Source organism: Pseudophryne corroboree, chromosome 12 (genome assembly GCF_028390025.1).
Source record: "Pseudophryne corroboree isolate aPseCor3 chromosome 12, aPseCor3.hap2, whole genome shotgun sequence".
NCBI lineage: Eukaryota > Metazoa > Chordata > Amphibia > Anura > Myobatrachidae > Pseudophryne > Pseudophryne corroboree.
Window position 1 is genome coordinate 112,428,219 of NC_086455.1, and position 19,922 is coordinate 112,448,140.

General features: G+C 46.7%; 1 protein-coding gene across 7 annotated transcripts in view; it reads left to right on the plus strand.

Annotated features, from left to right (window-relative positions):
- RALGAPA1 (Ral GTPase activating protein catalytic subunit alpha 1) overlaps nt 1–19,922 on the plus strand; it is a 669,595-nt gene that overhangs the window by 236,932 nt on the left and 412,741 nt on the right. For all 7 annotated transcript variants that reach the window (XM_063947861.1, XM_063947860.1, XM_063947862.1 and 4 more), the window contains exons 10-14: nt 4,993–5,223; nt 6,217–6,414; nt 13,587–13,721; nt 13,807–13,955; nt 15,457–15,586. In XM_063947861.1, the coding sequence (XP_063803931.1) occupies nt 4,993–5,223; nt 6,217–6,414; nt 13,587–13,721; nt 13,807–13,955; nt 15,457–15,586 (843 nt within the window). The remainder of the gene's footprint in view (nt 1–4,992; nt 5,224–6,216; nt 6,415–13,586; nt 13,722–13,806; nt 13,956–15,456; nt 15,587–19,922) is intronic.

Below are 19,922 nucleotides of genomic sequence, written 5' to 3' on the forward strand. Positions count from 1 at the left end.
GAAGATATTGACCTGGTCTTTAGTTTTATGCTTTTCCACCAAATTAGAGACCTCTTTGTGGATTATTTCAGCTGTATGTGAAAATTTAAAGGAATTTTTCTCCAGCTTTACTCCAGTATATTCCACTGTAGTTTTCTCATGTGCCATCTTGCCCATGGAAGTATATAGTTGATGACAAACCCTAGAGACTCAATCCTGTCCGAAGTTGGATGTTGCTACTTATTAGGGCAAATGTGGCTAATTCTTGGAATTTCCTGCATCTCTCCTCCCCCGAGAGAGATACCTAACGTTTTTTGGTTATCTATTTGTACCCCTAAGAATTTATTTATTTTGATGTCAGACTCTATAGTCCAGTCCAATCTGTCTTGTACTATTTCTTTTGATTTTCCAGAGATCAGCATGTCATCTAGATATGGCCAAGTTGATCTCGCTTGTTTCATTAAATAGACTTTCAGAATCACTAGAACTTTTGTAAACATCCTTGGTGAGGTTGACAAAGCGAATAGGAGCCATGTAGACTACTGTAGAAATGCCTGCCTAGTACAGAAAATTGCAGATTACTCTGATACTGCCTGCTGACTAGTTCATGGGAATAAGCATCTTTCAAATCTTTTGAAGCTAGAAAGTCTTCTTCCCATATGGCCACTAGAATTTACTTCATAGTTTCCATATGGGACTGTTTTATCTGGATAAACTTGTTCAAGTCTCTTAGATCTAAAATTGTCCTGAAATCTCCCAAGGATTTCTTTATCAAAAATAGAGGAGATTAAAAATCCTTTCTCTGCAGAAAGTACGGGTTTTACTGCCGGTGATGTGATCAATTCCCAAGCTGTGACCTCTGGTATTGTAGTTGGTACAACTGACCTCACAAATCTATTCCTTTTGGGTTTTTTTCTTGAATTCTACCTGATGCCCCCTGGATACCACTTCTAATACCCATTTGACTGTATAAAACAGCTCCATTTGTTTGAGAATTTTGACAGTCAACCTCCCAGTGGTATACTTGAAGGGGAATCTTCATAGTCCTTGTTTTGAATTGAATTGTCTGTAGGGCCTTACTCAGTTTCAATTGCAAAATCCCAAATCGTCCGATTATTGGGCGGCTGCGCATGAGCTGCGACTACATCACACGGGCGCGAAGGCCGATCTGTGATCGCTGCTTATATCATGCGTATGCACGAGGTCAACCGGAATATTCAGTGGTACTCTATTTCACCGTACGGATCGTAACTCTGCAGTTGTATACGCAGACTTGTGAATGCATCAGTGGGTGTCTTTTAACTTTCTGGGCGGCTCTTCACACACATTTTTTTTTTTAGCAGCAACAGGTCTGAGAAAATCGTAGTTTCTATCTCAATAGCGATCCAAGATGAATGAGGTCCATAGTTCTGACAAAAGGACTGCTTTGTCATTCCTGAAGAATATTTACTAATGTACTGCTGGCCTGGCCTATGACTCCTGGTCTCTCTGTACTGTTGTCTAGGGGATGGCACCTGCTATTTGGTTCGTTTATCTTGTTGTAGTCTGTTAGGTTTTACCCCCTGTCATATTCTGTATCATGGAGTCAAGTTTCTTTCAAACTTTAATTAACATTCACAGAATAAAGTTGCTAATCTACCGTATTTCTGGAATGTGCATCAGCTAACTAGTAATTTAGCCATATTTCTCAACAAATATTGATTTGAATATCTCTTCTATATCCATTAGCATTAACAAGCTCCACAATTGTAATGCCTGGGAAATAGACATAGGAAGATGTAATTTAAAAAAAAATGTCCATCCTCTTATCCATTGTGTTTTTAAATGACATGGATACATATGTTCAATAAGAGCAAGATTCCCCTGTCCAACAAGACTCTCCTTTATTAGCCATTCTTTTGTTACCATTTCCTTCATCACCTTGTGTACAGGAAAAACTCTACCTTTCTTTAAATAACAGGTACTGTTCCACCACATGTTCTGACACATCTTTAGAATTCATGGACTTGTAAACATTTTTCAACATACCGTATATACTCGAGTATAAGTCGACCCGAATATAAGCCGAGGCACCTAATTTTACCACAAAAACCTGGGAAAACTTATTGACTCGAGTATAAGCCTAGGGTGGGAAATGCAGCTCTAGCCGTACACAGCCCTCATAGTGCCAGATAAGCCCTCATACTGCCAGATATGCCGCCACAGTGCCAGATATGCCCTCATGCTGCCAGATATGCCCCACAGTGCCAGATATGCCCTCATGCTGCCAGATATGCCCCACAGTGCCAGATATGCTCTCATGCTGCCAGATATGCCCCCACAGTGCCAGATGTGCCAGATATGCCCTCATACTGCCAGATATGCCCCCACACTGCCAGATATGCCCTCATGCTGCCAGATATGCCCCACAGTGCCAGATATGCCCTCATACTGCCAGATATGCCCCCACACTGCCAGATATGCCCGCATGCTGCCAGATATGCCCCACAGTGCCAGATATGCCCTCATGCTGCCAGATATGCCCTCATGCTGCAAGATATGCCCCACAGTGCCAGATATGCTCTCATGCTGCCAGATATGTCCCCACAGTGCCAGATGTACCAGATATGCCCTCATGCTGCCAGATATGCCCCACAGTGCCAGATATGCCCCACAGTGCCAGATATGCCCTCATGCTGCAAGATATGCCCCCACAGTGTCAAATGTGCCAGATATGCCCTCATGCTGCCAGATATGCCCCACAATGCCAGATGTGCCAGATATGCCCACAGTGCCAGATATGCCCCACAGTGCCAGTTACCGTACTTACCCTCCGTCACTCCCGCGCTGTCTTCTGAAGGAGGGACACGGAGGGCACAGCGCGCGGCTCTCCTGTGTCCCTCCTGCGTCTCCGGCGGCAGCGGCGTGTGTGTGTTAAAGGAAGTGCCGGTTCGTGCACTTCCTTTAACACACACACGCCGCTGCCGCCGGAGACGCAGGAGGGACACAGGAGAGCCGCGGGCTGTGCCCTCCATGTCCCTCCTAAATACAGACTCGAGTATAAGCCGAAGGGGCTTTTTCAGCACAAAATAAAGTTCTGAAAAAGTCGGCTTATACTCCAGTATATACGGTACTTAAAGAGCTCTATATTAAATGACCTAACATCTTCCAGAATCTCTCCTGATTCTTCACTAGAAAGGTCCTCACAATCTTCTCCTATACCATATGTAGAAGAAACTGCACCAAAATCACAATCAAGACTTGTTTCAGACCTTGACCTTTTGGACCCTTGTAGAGCTAAAATGTCATCTTTAGACAAAAAGGACGTCTTCATCCAAAATCCATAAGTTCCTGGCTGCACAATCACAGTTTTAATGTTTCTTTGTCAGTTTCTTTTGGGCTCCTACAGTAGCTGAAGGCACACTGTAATTAAAACCTAAAATATACAAGCATTCACTATTCTGCCTAATAGCACCCACTAATGAGGACTTTCTTTGTTTTGGCGCTAGCTGGTTGTTTGAGGCAAGGCTCTTTATCCATGCTGACTGTTCTCTTTGAGAAGCGTCCCAGGGATGGCAGTAAACTTTGTGAGAGTCAGAGGGCATAGGGGCCGCTCCTTTTCTGTGCGCGGCACCATTTTCAAAGCGCTCTGATCTTTGACTAGCCAGATGCATGTGGCGCTCGTCCTGAAAAGCTTTTTGATCTAGGTGATGTCGGTGGCCCCACACACCCACCAGGTGGGACCTCTTCTGACATGCTTAAAAGCATACTCCGCCAGACCTACTGATAGTGCCAGTAACACCGGCCTGCCGCACACCACCTTCCCTAGGTGCCACCCCGCCACAGATCATGGCTCCAGGAGGTGCATCGCTGGGTTTTCTAGGCAAGTCCTATCGCACAACATAACAAACTTCATTACACTAGTCTAACTCAAGGAGATAGGAAAAAAAGACAAGGGGAAGGAGGAGGAGCCAGAATATATACACCAGGTGGGCGGCCCGTTGATAAAACTTCATGTCTATACTTAGTAGAATAGGTCCTTAACCCTGGGTTCTGGCTGCCACGGAGGAACAAAGAAGAAACAAAGGTGTTTTTTTAAAGTGCAGCTCTGTCCTGACATTTCAAGGAAGAGATCCCAGTTCACCTATAATTACAACAGATCAGAAATCATGTTTAGATGTGTAGGGTCCATTTTAAGGTTAGATTTGACAAAATGAAGTGCTACTGAGGTAATTCTAGCATCTATTGAGAATTTGCAGGTGAATGGCTGTTTTGGTTTAAAAGTTTGACTCTAATTTTGACTATAGAGTTTATTCCTTTGGTAGTACGCTCCTAATGCTGGACATAGTACACAATGTGACCCCCTGGGGTTCGTGACATAGTGTTTCATCTTTTACTCTCTCCACCTCCTATTTCGCTCACACTACCCCTTTCTCTCTCCCTTTTCTCTCCCTCCTCTCCCACATACACATCTCTTCTCTCCTCCTCTTCTCCTCTTCTCTCTCCCCACATTCCCTTCTCTCTTTCTCACATCAACCTCTTTTCCCCTCCACATCTTTCTTTTTCTCACATACACCTTTCTTCCCCCTCCCCTTTTCTTCTCTTATATACACTTCTCTCGCCCCTACTCTTCTCTCCCCCTCTAGCTCTCTTTCTCTCATATACACCTCCCCTCTATCACTCACTCTCTCACATACACCTCTTTTCTCTTCTCCCCTTCTCTCCCACTCTCTCTCACACCTCGCTTCCCCCTTCCCTCTCTTATTTTTCCCTATACACCTCTTTCCCACCCTCTCCTTTTCTCCCCCTCTTTCTCACCCTCTACTTTTCTCCCCCTCTTTCTCACATACACATCTCTTCCCCCTCACATTATCTCTCCCGTCTCTCACCTTTTGTAGTTTCTCCCTTTTGTCCTCTCCCAGGCTTTCCTCTCTTCTTTTTTTGTATTCTACATTTTTTTTCTGCATTTTTAGTGTGTGGGGAAAAATATTAACTTTTAAAATGTATTTGAATTCTTTGCTGTCCAATCTCCAGAGAGCTGCTGCTAACCTTGCTGCTCAGGAGGAAAGTAGGAGTGACAATGGCGAAAGGAGCGCAGAGCCTAAGCAGTCCCACTCTAACACCAGCACTCTTACAGAGCGAGAGCCCAGTGTCTCCAGTCTGTGTAGCATTGCTGAAGAGCATATCACGGATTACGAGATCGTCCGCAGATTCTTCTCCAGCAAATGCAATAACGTTGACTTTCTCATCGAGATCTTCCGGCAGGTTAGCAGAACTGAATTGACCAACAGTATGTATGACTGGTGATAAAGAGGATTGTAGGTGCTTCAAATAAATTTGTAAAGTACAACTTGCATCATACAAATGTTGTATATAATGTGCTTAATTATTAAATCATATATGCTAAAAGGCACACCTAAAATATTTGCTTTCCTTACAGTTTAAGGGGTTAGTCCAATCCTGCGAAGGGTGCGAAGTGACGTTGCAACAACGTTTAAACGCCGGCAACGGCACTCAATTTCACACCCTTTGCGGCTGCGAATCAGCCCCAATTTGCACAAAACTGCTTGGACCTCTATGGGGTGGCGAGCAGTTTTGTGCGAATTCGGCCTGCTGTAAAGTGCTGCTGCTCTGATTCGCAGCTGTGATAATATCGCAGCCAATTGGATTGACCCCCTAGTATTTACTTGTCTTTCTTAGATTATTTTTGGGGTGTGTCCTAAAGGGGGGTACTGACGGGGAAAATGTGTGCTGAGTGATCTTAACACAGACCGCTCAGCACACATCTCTCACCCCCGCTCAGCACAGCGCAATGTGCTGAGCGAGGGGGGACGGACGGGGGACCACTCACTTCACACAGCGCTGAAGTGAGCGACCCGCTAGATTGAGCGTACATGCAGCCTCAATCTAGCACCGGCGATAGCATCGCTATCGCTGGGGGGCATACACACGGCAGATCCGTGATTAAAATCTACGCAATCTAGTCAGATTGCTTAGATTTTAAACACTGATCTCTCCGTGTGTACCCCTCTTTAGGCTGTTGTAGCATGATGCTGTGCTCTGAACTGTGTTTGCCTCACACAGAACAGTGATCTGTTGACCATTGTGAGTATAGCACTGTTAGATACTTAATGAATGTCCCATAATTACGAATATGCATTTTTAAATTTTGAAAGAGGAATTTCTAATCTAAGATATGCGATTTAGGGCTTTAATAATTTATTTTGTGTACTGATCACATCATTGCATTTTGTCCAGTCTTTCTTGCTGCCGGTGTGTGAAGCAGCAGCCATGCGCAAGGTGCTGAAGGTGTACGAGCAGTGGATTAAACTGAAAGAAAAGCCTTTGTTTATGCAAGAGCCAGAAAAACAGGCTGCAATAGATAATGGGATTGTAATATCTGTTGAGCGCCAAGAGGAATCTCCTGCGACGTGTGAGAAGGGAAAAGAGCAAGAGGTAAGAAAAAAAGTCTTCATTTCTGTAATTTTGGTACTGTACATGGGCGTTCCTTTAGAAGTAGGTCAGAACAAAATAAGTCCTGTCACAATGAACTCATCATGCCTTTATTTGGTCCGTATGTCCAGGAATTATGCAGGAGAATGGCTTGTATAGGACGCTGGTTGGACTTTTTAATATTTGTGGGACAGCAGGTGCCTATAACTTCGCCTAAGACAGGCTATACTGAGAAGTAAATATGGACTACTTTGTTTTGGTGCCCCAGTCTCTCTACCCACTATGCATGGACCATGTTAACATTTTTTGTTTATGTATGTATTTTTAAAGAGGTGAGGTTTACCATTCATAAATGCTTAAATAAGCATTTGTCTCATCAGACAAAGCTGTTGACACGTCCTTTTTGTAACTGTTATATCCAATCACAGTTCGCTAAGGAAGGGGAAGGCATTAACCTCTGCATCATATAGATCAGGGGTGGGGAACCTCAGGCCCGAGGGCCGTGTAAGGCCTGCAGAGCCACTTGATCCGGCCCGGCCAGGCTCACCTAGCCGGGCGCCCGCTGAGATTTTGTTACTAGGGCTGCTGTGCGGTGTTATGGGAGAGATGTCATGACTTCTCGCCCATAGTTCTGAGGAGCGAGCGGCCAGGCAGAGGGCAACGGTCCAGAAGCAGGAGCTGGGGGGGAGGGGGGGGTAGTATTGTGGTCTTCTTTTCTTTTAATGTGTGTGTGTAAGCGTCGCTACTAGGGGGCATATCTAATGGGGCATAACAACTGACTGGTGGCATATCTAATGGGGCATAACAAGTGACTGGGGGCATACTTACTGGGGGAATATCTACTGGGGCATAATAACTGACTGGGGTACATCTACTGGGGGCATAACTACTGGCTGGGGTATATCTACTGGGGGCATAACTACTGACTGGGGGCATATCTAATGGGGCATAACAAGTGATGGGGCATATCTAATGGGGCATAACAAGTGACTGGGGGCATATCTACTGGGGGCATAATTACTGACTGGAGGCATATCTGCTGGGGGCAGGCTCATTTTTAAGTTGATAATTTCTCTAACGTCCTAGAGGATTCTGGGGACTCCGTAAGGACCATGGGGATAGACGGGCTCCGCAGGAGACATGGGCACTTTAAGAAAGACTTTAGGTCTGGGTGTGCACTGGCTCCTCCCTCTATGCCCCTCCTCTAGACCTTAGTTTGATACTGTGCCCAGAGGAGATGGGTGCACTTCAGGGAGCTCTCCTGAGCTTCCTGACAGAAAGTATATTGTTAGGTTTTTTATTTTCAGGGAGCCTGCTGGCAACAGACTACCTGCATCGAGGGACTGAGGGGAGAGAAGCAGACCTACTTCAGTGAGTGTCAAGGCTCTGCTTCTTAGGCTACTGGACACCATTAGATCCAGAGGGATTGGTACGCAGGTCTCACCCTCGCCGTCCATCCCAGAGCCGCGCCGCCGTCCCCCTCGCAGAGCCGGAAGATAGAAGCCGGGTGAGTATGAGAAGAAAAGAAGACTTCAGAGGCGGCAGAAGACTTCATGATCTTCACTGCGGTAACGCACAGAACTGCAGCTGTGCGCCATTGCACCCATACACCTCACACACGGCAGTCACTGTAAGGGTGCAGGGGGGGGGGCGCCCTGGTCAACATGTAGACCTCTTTTGGCAAAAATAAGTATATGTACAGCTGGGCACTGTACATATATAAGAGCCCCCGCCAAATTTTTAGATTTTCAGCGGGACAGAAGCCCGCCGGCGAGGGGGCGGGGCTTCTCCCTCAGCACTCACAGCGCCATTTTTCTCCACAGCACCGCTGAGAGGAAGCTCCCCGGACTCTCCCCTGCTTATACCACGGTAGACAGAGGGTTTTAAAGAAGAGGGGGGGCACAAAATTGGCGCATATTGTATATGTAAACAGCGCTTTCTGGGTAAACATAATATTATTGTGTTTTTGTCCTGGGTCATACAGCGCTGGGGTGTGTGCTGGCATACTCTCTCTCTGTCTCTCCAAAGGGCCTGGTGAGGAAACTGTCTTCAGATAAGAGGTTCGCTGTGTGTGTGGTGTGTCGGTACGCGTGTGTCGACATGTCTGAGGTAGAAGGCTCACCTAGAGAGGAGGGGGAGCGTATGAATGTGAGGTCTCCGTCGGCGGTGCCGACACCTGACTGGGTGGATATGTGGAATGTTTTAAGTGCTAGTGTGAACTTATTGCACGAGAGATTAGACACAGCTGAGGCTAAGGAACAGTCAGGGAGTGAACCCGTGTCTGTCCCTATGTCGCCGGGACCTTCAGGGTCTCAGAAGCGCCCACTATCCCAAATAGCAGACACTGATACCGACACGGATTCGGACTCCAGTGTCGACTACGATGATGTAAAGTTACAGCCGAAAGTGGCAAAATGTATTCGATATATGATTATTGCAATAAAAGAAGTGTTGCATATCACAGAGGAACCCCCTGTCCCTGACACGAGGGTACACATGTATAAGGGAAAAAAGCCCGAAGTAACTTTTCCCTCCTCACATGAGTTGAACGAATTATGTGAAAAAGCTTGGGAATCTCCAGACAAAAAACTGCAGATTCCTAAAAGGATTCTTATGGCGTATCCTTTCCCGCCAACGGACAGGGTACGGTGGGAATCATCCCCTAAGGTGGACAAAGCGTTGACACGCTTGTCAAAAAAGATAGCGCTGCCATCACAAAATACGGCTACCCTCAAGGATCCTGCAGACCGCAAGCAGGAGGTTACCTTGAAGTCCATTTACACACATTCTGGTACATTACTCAGACCGGCGATTGCGTCGGCCTGGGTTTGTAGCGCGTTTGCAGCATGGACAGATTCCTTATCGGCGGAGATTGAAACCCTAGATAAGGATACCATTTTATTGACCCTAGGCCATATAAAGGATGCTGTCTTATATATGAGGGATGCTCAAAGAGACATTAGTTTACTGGGTTCCAGAATAAACGCTATGTCAATCTCTGCTAGACGAGTCCTCTGGACCCAGCAGTGGACAGGTGATGCCGACTCAAAAAGACATATGGAGGTTTTACCTTACAAGGGGGAGGAATTGTTTGGGGAAGGTCTCTCGGACCTGGTCTCCACAGCTACGGCAGGTAAATCGAATTTTTTGCCTTATGTTCCCTCACAACCTAAGAAAGCGCCACATTATCAAATGCAGTCCTTTCGTTCAAATAAAAGCAAAAGAGTGCGTGGATCGTCCTTTCTTGCCAGAGGTAAGGTTCAGAGGTAAAAAGCTGCACAGCACAGCAAGTTCCCAAAATCCACCGCATGACGCTGGGGCTCCGCTGGGGGAGTCCGCCCCAGTGGGGGCACGTCTTCGACTTTTCAGCCACATCTGGGTTCACTCACAGGTGGATCCCTGGGCAATAGAAATTGTTTCTCAGGGATACAAGCTGGAATTCGAAGAGGTGCCTCCTTGCCGATTTTTCATATCGGCTCTACCGACTTCTCCACTGGAAAGGGAGATAGTGTTAAATGCTATTCACAAATTGTGTCTTCAACAAGTGGTGGTCGAAGTTCCCCTACTTCAGAGAGGGAAGGGATACTACTCCACCCTGTTTGTAGTTCCGAAACCGGACGGTTCGGTCAGACCCATATTGAATTTAAAATCCCTGAACCTATACTTAAAACGGTTCAAGTTCAAAATGGAATCGCTCAGAGCGGTCATCGCCAGCCTGGAAGGGGGGGGATTTTATGGTATCCCTGGACATAAAGGATGCATACCTTCATGTTCCCATATATCCACCTCATCAGGCATACCTGAGATTTGCGGTACAGGATTGTCATTACCAATTTCAGACGTTGCCGTTTGGGCTTTCCACGGCCCCGAGGATTTTCACAAAGGTAATGGCGGAAATGATGGTGCTCCTGCGCAAGCAGGGTGTCACAATTATCCCGTACTTGGACGATCTCCTCATAAAAGCGAGATCACGAGAGAAGTTACTGAACAGTGTGTCACTTTCAGTGAAGGTGTTACAGCAACACGGCTGGATTCTCAATATCCCGAAGTCGCAGCTGGTTCCTACGACTCGTCTGAGCTTCTTGGGCATGGTTCTGGACACAGACCAGAAAAAGGTTTTTCTCCCGATAGAAAAGGCTCAGGAACTCATGATTCTAGTCAAGAACCTATTGAAGCCAAAACAAGTGTCTGTGCATCATTGCACTCAAGTCCTGGGAAAAATAGTGGCAACATACGAGGCCATTCCCTTCGGCAGGTTCCATGCAACGACCTTCCAATGGGACCTATTGGACAGGTGGTCCGGATCACATCTACAAATTCATCAGCGGATCACCCTGTCCCCCAGGGCCAGGGTATCTCTCCTGTGGTGGCTGCAGAGTGCTCACCTTTTGGAAGGACGCAGGTTCGGCATTCAGGATTGGATCCTGGTGACCACGGACGCGAGCCTCAGAGGGTGGGGAGCAGTCACAAGGGGAAGAAATTTCCAAGGACTCTGGACAAGTCAAGAGACTTGTCTTCACATCAACGTCCTGGAACTGAGGGCCATATACAACGCCCTACGGCAGGCGGAGAACTTACTTCGCGACCAACCAGTTCTGATCCAGTCAAACAACATCACCGCAGTAGCTCATGTAAACCGCCAAGGCGGCACAAGGAGCAGGGTGGCAATGTTGGAAGCCACCAAGATTCTTCGCTGGGCGGAAAATCATGTAAGCACGCTGTCAGCTGTGTTCATTCCGGGAGTGGACAACTGGGAAGCAGACTTCCTCAGCAGACACGACCTGCATCCAGGGTAGTGGGGACTTCATCAGGAAGTCTTCACACAGATTGCAAGTCAGTGGGTACTGCCCCAGATAAACATGATGGCATCCCGTCTCAACAAAAAGCTACAGAGGTATTGCGCCAGATCAAAAGATCCTCAGACGGTAGCGGTAGACGCCCTGGTGACACCGTGGGTGTTCCAGTCGGTTTATGTGTTTCCTCCTCTTCCTCTCATACCCAAGGTATTGAGAATAATAAGAAAAAGAGGAGTGAGAACAATTCTCATTGTTCCAGATTGGACAAGAAGGACCTGGAATCCGGATCTGCTGGAAATGCTCACAGAAGATCCGTGGCCTCTTCCTCTACGACAGGACCTGTTACAACAGGGACCATGTCTGTTCCAAGACTTACCGCGGCTGCGTTTGACGGCATGGCGGTTGAATGCCGGATCCTAGCGGAAAAAGGAATTCCGGATGAGGTCATTCCTACGCTCATAAAGGCTAGGAAGGACGTGACATCTAAACATTATCACCGAATATGGCTTAAATATGTTTCTTGGTGTGAGGCCAGGAATGCTCCTACGGAAGAATTCCATCTAGGCCGTTTTCTTCACTTCCTACAATCTGGAGTGAATTTGGGCCTAAAATTAGGCTCCATTAAAGTTCAGATTTCGGCCTTATCCATTTTCTTTCAAAAGGAATTGGCCTCTTTACCTGAAGTACAGACTTTTGTGAAGGGAGTACTGCATATTCAGCCTCCTTTTGTACCGCCGGTGGCGCCTTGGGACCCTAACGTGGTGTTAAGTTTCCTTAAGTCACATTGGTTTGAACCACTTAAATCAGTGGAGTTGAAATATCTCACTTGGAAGGTGGTCATGTTGGTAGCCTTGGCTACAGCTAGGCGAGTTTCGGAATTGGCGGCTTTATCACATAAAAGCCCCTATCTGGTTTTCCATATGGATAGAGCGGAATTGCGGACCCGTCCTCAATTCCTTCCTAAGGTGGTCTCATCCTTTCATATGAACCAACCTATTGTCGTGCCTGTGGCTACACGTGACTTGGAGGATTCCGAGTCCCTGGATGTGGTCAGGGCTTTGAAAATGTACGTGGCCAGAACGGCTAGGATCAGAAAAACAGAAGCACTGTTTGTCCTGTATGCAGCCAACAAGATTGGCGCCCCTGCTTCAAAGCAGACTATTGCTCGCTGGATTTGTAACACGATTCAGCAGGCGCATTCTACGGCAGGTTTGCCGTTACCGAAATCGGTTAAGGCCCATTCCACTAGGAAGGTGGTCTCGTCTTGGGCGGCTGCCCGAGGGGTCTCGGCACTACAGCTGTGCCGAGCTGCTACTTGGTCGGGGTCAAACGCCTTTGCAAAGTTCTATAAGTTTGATACCCTGGCTGAGGAGGACCTCCTATTTGCTCAATCGGTGCTGCAGAGTCATCCGCACTCTCCCGCCCGTTTGGGAGCTTTGGTATAATCCCCATGGTCCTTACGGAGTCCCCAGCATCCTCTAGGACGTTAGAGAAAATAAGATTTTAAACCTACCGGTAAATCTTTTTCTCGTAGTCCGTAGAGGATGCTGGGCGCCCGTCCCAAGTGCGGACTACTTCTGCGAGAATTGTATATAGTTTTGCTTACATAAGGGTTATGTTATAGTTCCATCAGGTTGGACTGATGCTACGTTATTTTTTCATACTGTTAACTGTTTACTTGATACACAAGTTATACGGTGTGGCTGGTATGAATCTTGCCCTTGGATTAACAAAAATCCTTTCCTCGTACTGTCCATCTCCTCTGGGCACAGTTTCTCTAACTGAGGTCTAGAGGAGGGGCATAGAGGGAGGAGCCAGTGCACACCCAGACCTAAAGTCTTTCTTAAAGTGCCCATGTCTCCTGCGGAGCCCGTCTATCCCCATGGTCCTTACGGAGTCCCCAGCATCCTCTACGGACTACGAGAAAAAGATTTACCGGTAGGTTTAAAATCTTATTTTTTGTATGGCCCCCGAAGGATTTTATAAATATCCAAATGGCCCTTGGTAGAAAAAAGGTACCCCACCCCTGATATAGATGAACTCATAGAACCCTACAGAAACAGACAACTCCCAGTTGTGCAACTGTATTTTATAAACCTAGAACTTCAATAGATATACTACATTATTTGGGATGTATGTTTTTGTTTAATTCTATTTTCTAATGTATACTTTTTTTTTTTTTTTTTTTTTTTAAAGAAAGAAACATTTTGTCTGCTTAATGCTTGGGTACAGTTTTGAAAGAATAGACTTTGTTTATTTCATTCTTTATTTACCTGCAAACCCCCAATCCTCTTAATATAACTTTCACTCAATTAAAATGAAACCTAATAATCTGTGCAATGTAAGCTGGTGTTTTTAATTTTTTTTTTTTATCAATAGGAGACCCTGACCATTCCTCCAGGACATGTCCGAACAGCCAGTTGGTCTAAGTGCCATCAGGATACCACTAATAAACATCCAGAAGATGATTCAATGGACAATAAGGTTAAGGCTGGGGCTCAGGCTGTGTACCAGGTACTGATACGGACCATGTGTGCCCTGAGCTGTGCTGATGTATAGGACATGGAAAAATGCCATCTCTTATCTATTATGCCAACAGGTTTTTATTGTCAATGCTGCAAATATCATTTTGCTTGAGCCTGCAAATGATAATAAGATGATGTTAAATGAACAAACAGATATGTGTAAAAGAGTCCTGAACATTTATCGCTACATGGTGGTACAAGTCGCCATGGACAAGAAGACCTGGTAATATGTACTTTATAAAATATTTCCAACTATACCCTATGCAAAAGTGTCCATTTGCATGATCTAATATTTGTGAGTTAGGTCGGTGACATATCGACACTTTAGCATTAGAGAAGTGGAAGCTTGTCTGGTGTTCTTCATTTAGTTTTGTTTAGTAAGGATATACAGAGACCTTTTTGTCTGCTTAGATGTATATAGCTACACATTCACCAGGACCAATCCTTCTTCCAACCACAAATAAATGCAGCATCATAGCTCAATAATCTCTATGACAATCTACCATGCCTGTTCACACTTGAATACTTGTAAAGATCTCTTGCGTCTAAAATGCTGCATGCATTCCTGGTCATCGCCTTTAGAGAAAGGGTAGGAGAGTTTGATTTGGGCTTCATTGAGACATGTAATATATGTGCTTTAAATGATATTATGGTTACTTTTAAACGTAAATCGTTCCTACTCCTCACGACAGTATTTCTGTATCATCCACATGTCGTTATTAGTCACCTTTCGGATAATGTCAAGTTGAAAAGAACAACAAATAAATCATTAAATTAATTGCAGTGTAGTTACATTTAACCACTTACATAAACCAGTTGCACATGTTATAGAATAAAAATGGCATCACTCTCCTGCCAGGCCAAACTCTGACCCAAGTCCTTCCCAGTAGATCTCCAACATGTTACTTATTCCCAGTTAATGGTTACAGTGCAAATTTATACTCAGCGTGTAATAGATGTTTAGAAAGATCCGTTACTTAGGGAAACATACTATGCCTTTTTTTATTATTATTATTATCATTATTATTGAGAGTACAACAGTCCGTTTTATCATGATCACTGCATTTGTCCAATTTATGTGACATTTTTTCCTTTTTAAATTTCTAAGGGAATTTCAACCTCCAATGTAATTTATACCCCAAATCTCCTGCCCCCAACTTATATGACTGTAGAGATGCCATGCTAGGGAGTTTACCAGTCTAGACAACGTGCCTATGCCATGTAAAGGAAACTTCAAGCAGCATTGTGTCATACCCTGGTTAGACAGATGAGTAAGAATTGTGTCACTAAAGATGGGCATACACTATACCGTTATCTGGCAGACCATCTGTCCAATCTCGCTGGGTGGAATGAAAATCTGGCAATGTATAGGAGCAATCGACAATCGACCATTTGTTCAAAAACAGTGGAAAAGGGACAAAAACAGTCATTCAGACAAATTGGTTAAATAAGTGATTGAACCAATTTGTCTCAACGACTGTTTTTCAGTGTTTGGGTGCAAATGGTTGATTGTCATTTGCTCCCATACATTTCCAGATTTTTCTTCCAACCAGCCAGACTGGACAGATGGTCTGCCAGAGAATTATATAGTGTATGCCCAGCTTCAGGACTGACACATCCAATCAAAAACTAAAGGAAAAAACGTATATTAAATAACTTAATTTGTGTCTTTGTGAGCAGGAGTTTCAGGATTTCTCTTACTTCATCCCATTTGTTGTGCCCAGGATGCAGCTGCTGCTGGTTATGCTCAGAGTCACAGAGTCCGTGTTGAAGATCCCACCACAGGTTCTTCAGCAGTATCAAGGCAAGAAGAATCAGATTTTGGCTGGACGACTGGCAGGACCCTTGTTTCAGGTAAATATACTGGGTCAGGCTGCTTAATTGGGATTATGTTCATCAGAATTCAAGTTTAATTATACTTTTGTATTTTTATTAATTGTCTAACAATAATCCTGCCAGGAGGCAAGACACAGCGCATCAGCACTAAGGCACTAGGTTTAGGCGCCACCCAGGGGGGTTAGGGTAGTGTAGGGGGAGGGTTAGACTACTTACCACCCCTTGTCGGGATGCAGCTGTCAGTGTCCTGAACGCCGATATTTCATACCCAACCTATATGTAGTATAGGCTAGTTTTATAAATAAATGAAGAGGAAGCTGTATAAAATCATCGAGTCTTCCCCAGAGATTCTGTTCTCACTGTCACTTTATCTCCTGGTGAACAGTGTTACATGTAATATGTAGTCAGAGCAGGACGGGTTATGGTGTTCCAGAAATTGATTGGCTCACATGCCATTCACTCTTTATTTATAGTTTCTGCTGCGGGGTACACTGGGCTCCACAAGGAATGGACAATGGGGTGTAGAGTAGGATCTTGATCCGAGGCACCAACAGGCTCAAAGCTTTGACTGTTCCCAGAATGCATAGCGCCGCCTCCTCTATAACCCCGCTTTCCTGCACAGGAGCTCAGTTTTATAGTTGGTGCCGCAGATAGCAGGCACTTAACAGAGGGGCTGCTCCAGGCAGCCCTAAGACCTAAGAAGAGCTTTTTTTCTGAGAAAAAAAGTGAAGACTTCAAAGGCAGCAGCAGTGTTACATGTCAGTGGACATTCACGGCTGCAGCTCCGGCTCTCCCCAGCGGCGCTGTACACTCCCGAGCCCTGGTTGCCGGGTAACTACAGCAGGAGGCTCCGGTTTTCTTCTGGTCAGGCACACTCAACGGGGGCTCTCCGGGATCGCGTGGCCGCGCTTTGGGAGGTGGTAAGTGGGTCCTGCTTGCGGGACCCAGTCTTTATCACGATCCGGCGGGGTCAGTGGGAGGCGGGCCGCGCGCGCTGGCGGTGGACACTGTGGCATTACAGGCGATCCCACTAGATCACCAGGGCATGGGACAGGTCAGGTTTTCTCTATAAACCGTTTTACTAGAGCCCGCAGTACCCGGTGGTTTTGCCAGCAGGGGGATAGAGCTTAGACCTGAAGCCCCTCCCCCAGCCCCAGGGCGCCATTTTCTGCAAATGTTCCCGCCCTGGAGCTGCATATCTGTCTCTCCCTCACTCCCTGGCAGTGTCTACGGCGCCATTATCCCTCAGTTCACTGTTCCTGGGAATGCTTGGACAAATCCTCCTATGTAAAGCCGCCTGGTTGTCAGTGCTGTGACTTTACAAGACACTTAAGTATTCTACCTGGCTTTTTTAGTCAGTGTTAGTTAAGAAAGAGTGCACTTAGGGTTTCCTAGTACAATTATCCTGTGATATACATCCAGTTCTTACTGTGTACTGTTATATCTATTGTTATATAGCTGTGTAAGCTAGTCCAGTGCAGTATTATTGTTAGTAATAACCTCTGCATTATACAGACTGTGACTATTTGTGTGTGCATTTGATAGCTGAGTGGTGTCCATTTCGTGTCTTTCACTCAACCTGCTATCCCTATATTCTATAACCTGAGGGGGCTTGGTGCGTCAGGTTTTATCTAATATAGGATTTTTACAAAGATATACTGTATTACGTATTTTTCTCTGTGATTTAGTCACCATATCTCTCCTTTATCTCTGCTGGTGCTGACTACACTGCGCAGGGATTTGGGCTAGAGGTATTGTGCTGCTGACAAATTGTACTGGGTTACCTGATACTGCAAGTTATATCATGTCTGCTTCTGAGGGTAACGGTTCTGGGGCTGAACACACTGCCGGTGTTGCTGAAGCCGCAGATACCTATGAGGAGAATATAGCAGCTTTGGGCTCTGGTTCTGGGGGCTCCTTGCCCCCCAGTGGGACGGTGGCAACGGGGGCAAATACTGACCCGCCGTGGGCCGCTTTTTCACGCTTCTGCATACGCTAGTTCATGAACTAACACCCCCTATGAGATGCTTGTCTTATATTGTCACAGCTTCTCGTTATATTGAAGAGGCGGCTTCTGATGCCGGTATCCTGGCAGCCAAGGCCTCTACTACGTCAGTCCTGGCTCGCCGGATATTGTGGCTGAGATGCTGGTCTGTGGATCTGGACTCTAGAAAAACCCTGGAGGTACTCCCTTTTAAGGGAGAGATTCTGTTTGGGGAGGATTTAAGTAAGATTGTGGCTGACTTGGCTACTGCCAAAACTGCCTGTCTGCCAAGTAGCGCTCCTTCTGTGTCGAAGGCTAAAGGTACTTCCTTTCGTCCTTCAGGTAAAGCAAAAGGTCAGGCGTACAACAAGCAGGCCCGCACTTCCAAACCTGGTAAGCCTAAGCCCAAAAGAGCCTGGGCGGCCCATCAGCCAGCTTCCAAGACAGATAAGCCTGCCTCATGACGGGTCGGGCCTCCCTCTGGGGATCCCAGGGTGGGGGGCCGGCTTCTAAGGTATACCCAGGAATGGTTGAAGACCATTTCAGATGCCTGGGTACGGGAAGTCGTCACTCGAGGTTACACCATAGCCTTCAAAAACCGACCCCCTCATCGATTTTGCCAGACAGATGTCCCGTTGTACAAGACAAAGGCAAACACTCTACATTCGGTGGTACAGACCCTCCTGGATACAGGAGTCGTAGTACAGGTGCCTCTTGCGCAGAGGGGCCGGGGGTACTATTCTCCGCTGTTTCTAGTCCTGAAACCGAATGTGTCCTCCTGGCCCATTCTCAACCTCAAGGCATTGAACAGGTTTGTGAAGGTTTCCAAGTTCCGGATGGAAACCCTTCGCTCTATAGTTCTGGCCTTGGAACCTGGGGACTTCATGGTCTCCCTGGATATACAGGATTCTTACCTGCATATTCCTATAGCAGTGTCTCATCAGCAATACCTGAGATTTGCGATTGGCAACTGCCATTACCAGTTTCGGGCGTTACCTTTTGGTTTAACAACGGCTCCGCGAGTCTTTACAAAAGTCATGGCGGTGATGACGGTGGTACTCCGCCGTCAAGGGGTCAGGATACTGCCGTATTTGGACGACTTGTTAATCGTGGCAAATTCCCCAGAACTTCTCCTGCGTCATCTAGATGTAACGGTCTGGTTTCTGCAAGCCCACGGGTGGCTCATCAACTGGAAGAAGTCATCCCTGATCCCTGCTCAGAGCATGGTGCATCTGGGAGTACTATTGGACACTCACAACCAGCGGTTGTTCCTGTCTCAGGAGAAAGTCCTGAAACTTCAGGACAGGATTCGTTGCTTCCTATCTCGTCCGCAAGTGTCGATACATTCGGCGATGCAGGGGCTGGGCCTCATGGTGTCAGCATTCGACATGGTGGAGTACGCTCAATTTCACTCTCACCCTCTCCAGAGGCTGATTCTAGCCAAATGGGACGGCCTGCCTCACCGGATCAGGTCTCAAATGATCTCATTGACTCCGGAGGTCCGTCTGTCGCTGCTCTGGTGGCTCTGGGACCAACAACTGTGCAGGGGCCGTCCGTTCTGGATATCCGACTGGGTCCTGTTGACGACAGATGCCAGTCTAAGAGGTTGGGGTGCGGTGCTGGAGCAGCACTCCCTTCAGGGGCGGTGGACCAAGGAGGAGTCCCTCCTCTCGATCAATATTCTGGAGTTGCGGGCGGTCTTCAATGCCTTGAACCTAGCCTAGCATTTAATTCAGAACCGTCCTGTTCAAGTACAGTCGGACAACGCCATCACAGTGGCTTACATAAATCATCAAGGCGGCACTCGAAGCCACCTAGCAATGAAGAAAGTCTCATGGATTCTACAGTGGGCAGAACGCCATTTACCGGCCATATCGGCAATATTCATTCCGGGAGTCCTGAATTGGGAAGCGGACTTTCTCAGTCGTCAGGACGTGCATGCCGGCGAGTGGGGCCTCCATCCAGAAGTGTTTCAACTCCTAGTGGAAAGGTGGGGCCTTCCAGACGTAGATCTGATGGCGTCTCGACACAATCACAAGGTTCCGGTCTTCGGAGCAAGTACAAGGGATCCTCAAGCAGCATTCGTGGATGCGCTGGCGGTACCGTGGAGGTTTCGGCTGCCGTACGTGTTCCCTCCGGTGTCACTCCTGCCCAGGGTAATTCGGAAGTTCAAGCAAGAAAAAGGAATTCTGCTTCTCATAGCTCCAGCGTGGCCCAGACGGCACTGGTTCTCAGACCTGCAAGGCCTATCGTCAGATCGTCCAATTTTACTTCCACAATTCCCAGACCTCCTCGTTCAGGGCCCCTGTGTCTACCAGGACCTAGCCCGGCTGTCTTTGACGGCGTGGCTCTTGAAGCTTCCGTCTTAAG